The sequence below is a fragment of the Tasmannia lanceolata genome, unplaced genomic scaffold (assembly GCF_043159265.1).
Source record: "Tasmannia lanceolata isolate RefF3 unplaced genomic scaffold, GAP_Taslan_0.1 ptg000011l, whole genome shotgun sequence".
Lineage (NCBI taxonomy): Eukaryota > Viridiplantae > Streptophyta > Magnoliopsida > Canellales > Winteraceae > Tasmannia > Tasmannia lanceolata.
In genome coordinates this window covers 23,741,478-23,749,510 of record NW_027518688.1, presented here as the reverse complement: position 1 = coordinate 23,749,510, position 8,033 = coordinate 23,741,478, and the positions used below count along the sequence as shown (strand labels likewise).

Below are 8,033 nucleotides of genomic sequence, written 5' to 3'. Positions count from 1 at the left end.
GCGTTATCACAGAAATGGCGGAAAGTTTCCACTACCACATGAGAAGTGTTGATGGAAGAAGAGAATTTAAAAAAATGTACTGTAGAGAAAATAGTATTAGGAAAAAGCAATCCACCAACATAACTCACCCAAATATTTCGAACAAACTCTGAACCAACCACACGTATAAAAGCAGCAGTTGTATGATTAGCTACAGCTTTTGCCGGTACCCTCCAATATCATAAATCAACCAAAGAAATAACTAGGATGAGATGATTCAAATCTAGAAGAGGCAAATTTGAAGCAGAGTAGCATAAAAAAAACTAGCTCAAGAAAGCTAGCTCACACTATGCAACAAAACTTTGAATTATGTATAGAGCACTTCCCGATTTTTTTCTCCAAAAATGCAGCCAATGTCTCTAGGAACGAAAGATACTGCTGCGCCCATTGAATAAGTTTCTGGTTACAATTCAAAGAATAAGTTAGGAACAGATCACACACCCAAAAAAAGAAAAAAACAAAGAATCCCCGGTTTGAAATGGTTCCTTGTGTAAATGGGAAGACAGAACAAAGATACAAGACATTGTCAAAGATTAAAAACGAGAAATGATCGGTTGGGTTGGACCTTCCAAAGCAATTTTAAGACCACAAAGTTACAAGAGGCCCAACATAAGCTATCACTCCTTGGTTCTCCTCATTGTGGAAGACAAAACCAATACATCCAGCATGTTGTTATCTCAAAGAAACTATAAGTAGAGTATCATTTTTCAAAAAGAAAGAGAAAACCCTACTAAGTATTACTTTGGTTGCAAGTGGCTACCTTATTAAGTTAATCACTAACAATAAAAATTGAGACTTTTGAGTTTGACCTTAACTACCGGTAACTAGTTTGATTAAAAAAAAGTCACCCTTATGTTTAGTTTGCATTACCACAACAGGGGATTGTTTCTTCATTACTGAAATACATCATCGGTTGACACCGTGAGTCCACTCCACTCACGACACCAAAGGAGAGCACCAAAGCTATTAAAAAAATTTATTCATTCATTCTTTAGAAAGATGGTTGAAGCATACAAATTATAGAGTATTACATAGGGTTGCAACACAGGTCGGGATGGTTTGTTTTTTTTTTTTTTTTCCTCTGGAAAACCCGAGATTCATAAACCTGACCCTACCTGAGATAGTTTCTTGGGTCAGGTTGGGTTTTTCAATCACTTAGGATGGTATCATTCCATCATGCTCTGCAAATGACATCGTCGATGGCCTAACTATGACGACTTTCACTTTAGTTGTTGCAAGTAGCCTTTTTCACAAATCCCACTTCATTATAATTGCTCTGGGTAGTATTTTTCACAATGTGTGACTCAAACACAAGACGAGCTTTGATACCAAATATTGGATATGAAATAGTATATGTTGCTTGATCAAAACATAAGAATAGGATCAAACAGGTTAAACGTGAGAAGGTGATTGGACATAAATACCTCTCTCCATGTTTTCATGATCCTTTAGCAGAAAGACTGCGCTCGATTCTAGGAACATACCTAACTTCTGCAGAAAATGACAAACGGCCAGAGGTGATTGTCTACTTTCTCAACACAAACCTTGTGTTGATTTTCTACTCTCTCAAATAAGCTTACATTGGGCTCACACGCAACTAACACATTACCATAATCATTTCAAAGAAGATATAGGTGACTAAGGTGTTCTCACTTCAAACTGTAGACCATAGTGATCACTAATTGTCCATGAGCCGATTTGGATTACTCTTTACTATAATCAAACATCCTCCATTAGCCGGTTATTATAAAAGTAAAACATATGCTATGTAAATTCCACTAAAATCCAAACATCTAACCAGTACCCAAGTAGAAATCGATCGTTGGAACGGGTTAGGCCCCATTCTTGGAACATTCATTCCCCTCGATCTCGGCAACACTGAAAACAACTGATTCTGAGAACTACATCATCGTCAAGCTCGAAGACACCCTTACTGCTTGAGCACTGAAAAGAAGGAAACATATGACAATCAAACGCATAGTCAAGGGAAGTTTTACAAATTTTTTGAGCACCATTCAAGTTCCTTCCTAAATTGATGCAACCACACAGGGTTCAAAAGTCAGGAAGTGTGAAGTAAAGTGGGCTCCATCTGTGATTGGCTCATTAGATAAACCATATAACAAGTGCCACCCAATATGAATTAAATGAATCAGACAAATCCAGCTATGGTGGCTCTCTCTCTCTCTCTCTCAACTTCATTTTTCCTTTTTCACTCTCATTCCTAATTTTGCAACTCGGCATATGGTAAGGCTCACACCTCATGCTATGATGATGTTGAGCCCGACATTGAATGACCATGCCTAGCTTGAGTGGGTCCCACCATTTTACATCCTATATTTTGTTTCGTTGGGCCCACCAATTTATAACTCATTTTATTGATAGGATGGGCTACCGCTTTACACCTCATGTTTTTTTATGAGGTGGGGCTTACCATTGTACACCTCAACTTTTGATGGGGGGCCCACCAATTCTACCCAAAATCTATGTATTAGTGTGGGCCCATCATTTGCACCTAATGGTTTGATGAGTGGGGCCCATCAATTTACAGCCATGCATAGTATGGGCCCGGAATACAAAGTCTCTTAAAATAGGTGTGAGAAATTAACTAGCACTCGTATTTTTATTATTTTAAGAGATTGACTGGGAAACTAGCAGGAGGCTCTAGTCTCGTTCAACAAAAGCAACACTTACTACACACGTGGCATGCATGTGTGGTGATCGTGACCATTGATCCATTGGATCATGGTGAGCCCCAATAGTCTAGATCCTGATGCTGCACAGAGATCTCATTCCCTAGTAGGGGTGTAAACGGGCCGAGCTTGGCCTGGCTCGGCTCGGCTCGTTAAGCTCATGAGCTCGGCTCAGCCAGGCTCGCGAGCCTTACCGAGCTCGGGATACATTAAGACAATGATATATTCACACCCCTCATCTTCTCTGGACAGCCCTATCTAGTGTAATTTGACTACTCTTTTTACACCAAGGGGGGTGGTCTAAGTAACAAATGGGGTTCCAAAAAAAAGTGACATATTTTGCCTCCCCTTTCACTCCCTGGACAATCCTTTTAAATCCTTAACAAGCCGAGCCGAGCCTGGCCTAGCTCGGGCTCGGCTCGACTCGTTAAGGATTCGAGCTGAGCTAGAGCGAGCTTCTGAGCCCTAGCCAAAATTGACACCCTTATTCCCTAGATTTTATTCATTAATTGAAAGGAATGATCGTTCAACAAAATTTCACTTATTTTAATTGTGTTGGTAGAAGATTATGATTAAGATTTAAGAAAAGCATTTCCAAATTTAAGTGTTTGAGTTCATAAATTAAAAGTAAGTTAGGTGAACTTTCTAATACACGGTCATGCCTCAACAACCAAATTAAATCCGTTTACTTCATGGGTTAGTCTAAGAAAAAATTAGGTGACCCATCTAAAGATCTTGACCAGCCCTAATCTCCACCGTACATGTGGCTTCACCTACCCCTCGGAACAACATCGCCTTTGATGGGCCGCTTCGATCAATGTGATGAGTGGATCTATTCAACGTTCAATCCAAACCGTTGATCACTTAAAATTTTGACATCGATTTATCAATTGTATGATTAGGATGATTTATACGGTAATGCCATATGCACTTGGAGAGCTGTGGGACCCAAGAGATGATCACAAAACAGATTGCATTAGAGTCGAACGATCTGGATCGTGCACCAATTGCATCTAGGATGATCTGAGCCCTTAGATTGACAGGCAATGATAGTGCCCAATTTATGTACGGTCCAGATCATCCCTTTTTCAATTGGGGTCTTTTCGTCATTTCATCACGAATGAGGACAAACCCGCCATTGTCACTAACATATATAATCTGTGGAAAACCGTTGCCTCTCAGCCACAAAATCTTATTCACCCAATTACATTACTCCACGTGTAATCAACTAGAAGATACATCTCCACCGTCCAAATCCCACATAAAAGATCCAACGGCCAGAACAATCAGCCGCACGGATCCAAGAAAATAACCCAAGGCTATCCGGTCAAGCCTCAAGAGCCCCATCCCCGTCTCGACACGTGTCAGTCTATGATCGGCTCTTCGGCAGCCACGAGGCGAGAAAGAGACAACCGGGGAACCTGCAATAGCCGGTGGCAAAAAATATGTCATTAATATAAGAAAGAAACGAAAGAAATCAGTTCTTTTACTCCCCATTCATTTCTCTCCGAAAGCTTTTGTGGTTTGCTTTGAGCGATCTTTTTTAGGGTTTTTTTTTTCAGAGGCCTCAAATCAAGAAAAGGCAAGTAAAAGCTATCACCGATCTGTGTAAAGTTTGAATTTTTCTTGATGAATTAGGGTTGAATGTTCTAAATTTGAAGCGAATTCGGGTTTTTTCTATTTAATTTTCAGTTTTTTTTGGTGGGATTTGATGAAACCTAGGTTTTTTTTGGTTCGCCTATGGTTTGATTGTTGTTTAGAAGATTAATTATCTAGAATACTTTCGGATTGATATTTTTGTCAGATCCGTTTATTTCTAGGGTTTTTATTGTTTTTCTTGTTCTTATATTTTGTTAGGGTTTGTAATTTGGTGAATTTGCTGATTTAGTGTGTGGATTTGAGGAATTTGAGAGAGAAATTGTAGTTTGAGTGTTTAGATGGGTTTTGTGTGGGATTTTTGTATCTGAATTGGTGGATTTCAGCGAAAAATTGCAGTTTGTAAAGGGTATGTGTTGTTTGATAATTTTGAATTCGGTTGGGAATTGAAGGATTATGATGTTTATGAGCGTATGAAGCATATGAACTGTTGATTTTAGGGATTTGGTCTATTTGTGGTTCTCGAGGGTTGGGGAATTGATGGGAATGGAAGGAAATTCAGTGGTTTTATGTTGAATTGTATGCGATTGGTAGGACTTATTTGATTTGAGGATTGTTGTATGGTTTATCTGTCTGTGAATTCCTGTGGATGTTTGATACTGAAGCTATGTTATTTCATGACTTTTGAGGTTTGAAGATTATAAGCGGATTGACAATTTGATTGATTCAGTCAGCAAATCATTGTGCTTTTTTGGGATTTATTCTGTTGACATCAAACGATCGGGTCTCTGTCACTATTTTGGCAGGTTTTTTCTATTGGGACCAGCTTGGAATAACAGGATTCTGGAAAGGATCTAATCCTTCAAAGGGCTCTTTGGGTTTTCGGTTTTTGTTTTGAAGGGATTGAATTTATGTTTTTGAAGGGGATATGATATGTCTGTAGGGACTGATTTATCGCATCCATTTACTGTATTAGAAGGTGGGTATGGTAAGGAAAATGGGTCTTCCATGGATGATGAAAATTCTGAGGCTTTGGGAAGTTTGAAGCAGAAAAATGGGAAACCTCCACGGCACCTATCAGTTATTCGGCATTGCATGAGTAGCGTTCGTTTGGTTGCTGAAAGCGAATTGGTGAGACGTTGATATTTTCCCTTGTGTAGAGTTTCATGCCTTTTTCCATTTTAGTTGTCATGTAATTGAACTGTTTTATTTGAAAATCTTGATATGCCACAACATTTTCTTTTCTGTTGGGGATTAAAAGCATGATGACGTTCTCCATTTTCTGAAATATACTGCAACTAACATTTTTGCCCCACATCTACCTGTAGGAATTGGTTATTGGTGGTATTGGTGCAAAATCACCATCAGATGGACAGTCTGGTTCTGGATTTTTACCGGTATTTCGTTCGGGTAGCTGTTCTGAGAGAGGACCAAAACAGTACATGGAGGATGAACACATCTGTATAGATAATCTACTTGAACATCTTGGTGAATCTATGGATTTTCCATCTCCAGGGGCTTTCTATGGGGTGAGTGAGTTAGTTGTTGCTACTGAACTCGTGTAATTTAACCATCTTATAAAATTATGAGTCCATGGTCTTTTTTCATTGTTTGGGTATATCTTGTTTTTAATCACCAGTGGTAATTATTTCTTTTCTAGTGAATGGGTTACCATGTCTTGTACTTTCAGTTTCCTTTTTCGATATTTGTCAACCGAGATAATGGGTGCCTCTCACATTCCATTATTCATGAAATTTATAGAGCTTATGAAAGGTGAAGTCCTGTGTCAGGTTGAAATTTGCTTGAGGATCGTATTAAATATATTTATTACCAAGATATGGTGAGGTAGTTCGCACATAGTATAAAGATAGACTTGTGGACATGGTTTATGTTGGTGATAAATATATGCAACACCTAATATTTAGTAGTTTATGCTGGCAGGTATATGATGGGCATGGTGGTTCCGATGCTGCATCATTCATCCGAAAGAACCTTCTTAAGTTTATAATTGAGGATTCTCAGTTCCCCACCTGTGTGGAGAAGGCCATTAAGAGTGCATTTGTGAAAGCGGATCATGCATTTGCTGATGCCCGTTCTCTAGACAATTCCTCTGGCACCACAGCGCTGACTGCCCTTATTTTTGGAAGGTATGAGCCAGGATTTTATTATGAAATCTACCCATCTATTGTTAATTATAGCTGCTTAAAGTGGATATCATAATCATGATTGTTTCTTGTTGGTATTGTTTTATTTTGAGACAGTTGTACTTTAATCAATGTAAGCTGCCTTATTTTTTAAGGCCATGGATGCATGGATATTCCCCATGATTCTTGGCAGAATGGATTGCTAAAACCTATACAGTCTTTACTACTATTTTTGGCAACATTTTTCTTTAAGGAAGCGGGGTCGTTCTGGTTATGGTGGAAAACCAAGCATTTGCTTGAAAAGAAAGTAGTAATAGTCCTAGCTTTTCTAAAACGTAAAGATGAAACCGTTGGATGACCTATTATTTGTGATGAAGGCAGAGATTAACTTGTCTGCTTATTATCCATGATCTTCTGTGTCATGACTTTTGGGTAATTTCTCCTGATGTTCAGATTGTGGATCATGGGCGAACAAAGGACAGGTACCCTGAATTGAAAATCATGGGTTTGGCATACCATTGCACCCTGATCTTAAAGCCAGGAATATATTGCCCGTCTTCTCCACTTGTTAATGTGTTTCCATATGACAACAAATGCTTCACTTATTACTTCCTCTCATTATTGATATGTGATCTAACACTTCCAATTTTGTTCATGTTATATTTGGGAAAGAACTATGTGAAAGAATGTGTTTCTAACACATTTCTATTTGCTATGCAGAAACATGCTTATAGCCAATGCAGGTGATTGTCGAGCTGTTTTGGGGAAACGGGGTAGAGCAGTGGAACTATCCAAAGACCACAAACCCAACTGTACCAGTGAAAAACTAAGAATCGAGAAATTGGGTGGTGTTGTCTATGATGGATATCTTAATGGCCAGCTATCAGTTGCAAGGGCTCTAGGAGATTGGCACATGAAGGGCCCTAAAGGATCTGCTTGCCCTCTAAGTGCAGAACCAGAGCTCCAAGAGGCAAGTCTCACAGAGGAAGATGAGTTTTTGATAATGGGTTGTGATGGTTTATGGGATGTTATGAGTAGTCAGTGTGCAGTCACGATCGCGAGGAAAGAGCTCATGCTCCACAATGATCCAGAGAGATGCTCACGTGAGCTAGTAAGGGAAGCCCTCAAGCGCAACACGTGTGATAATTTGACTGTTGTGGTTGTCTGTTTCTCTGCGGACCCACCTCCCCGAATAGAGATCCCTAGATCGCGCGTTAGGAGAAGTATATCAGCGGAGGGTCTGAATTTTCTCAAGGGGGTTTTGGACAGTAATTAGTAATGTATGAGTTAGGAGGACCTGGAGAAGGCTTGGATTGTTGGGAGGATTTGTCTCTTGTATAAAATGCTTTGGGGTGGGGGAAGGTTTCATGAACTTTGCTGGCCTTGGCTGACATTCAGCCTTGTTCAGGAATAAAAATATGTAGGATATTTGATTTTTTTTTTAGGGTTCGAGTTTACCATGTACATTTGAGATTAATTTAATTGTACGAAGATGGGAATCATCCATTGTTTCTTTTGTAGGTTTCATTGATTTCTATTACAATAAAGAGCTGTTCTACATGCC

At 39.2% G+C, this 8,033-nt stretch overlaps 1 protein-coding gene across 1 annotated transcript; it reads left to right on the top strand.

Moving 5' to 3' along the window:
- The first annotated feature begins 4,221 nt into the window (after positions 1–4,221).
- On the top strand, positions 4,222–8,033 carry LOC143886712 (putative protein phosphatase 2C 27). The gene is made up of 5 exons (XM_077390801.1): positions 4,222–4,311; positions 5,132–5,456; positions 5,654–5,854; positions 6,267–6,472; positions 7,190–8,033. Exons 2-5 carry the CDS (start codon positions 5,259–5,261, stop codon positions 7,743–7,745), a joined length of 1,161 nt encoding a protein of 386 aa, XP_077246916.1. The 5' UTR covers positions 4,222–4,311; positions 5,132–5,258; the 3' UTR covers positions 7,746–8,033.

What these genes read in the sequence shown, in the direction of transcription:
- LOC143886712 (XM_077390801.1), top strand. Translation starts at nt 5,259, where the DNA reads ATGTCTGTAGGGACTGATTTATCGCATCCATTTACTGTATTAGAAGGT. An exon ending in TGGTTGCTGAAAGCGAATTG is followed by an intron (nt 5,457 to 5,653) that starts GTGAGACGTTGA and finishes ATCTACCTGTAG; the next exon opens with GAATTGGTTATTGGTGGTAT. An exon ending in ACTGCCCTTATTTTTGGAAG is followed by an intron (nt 6,473 to 7,189) that starts GTATGAGCCAGG and finishes TTTGCTATGCAG; the next exon opens with AAACATGCTTATAGCCAATG.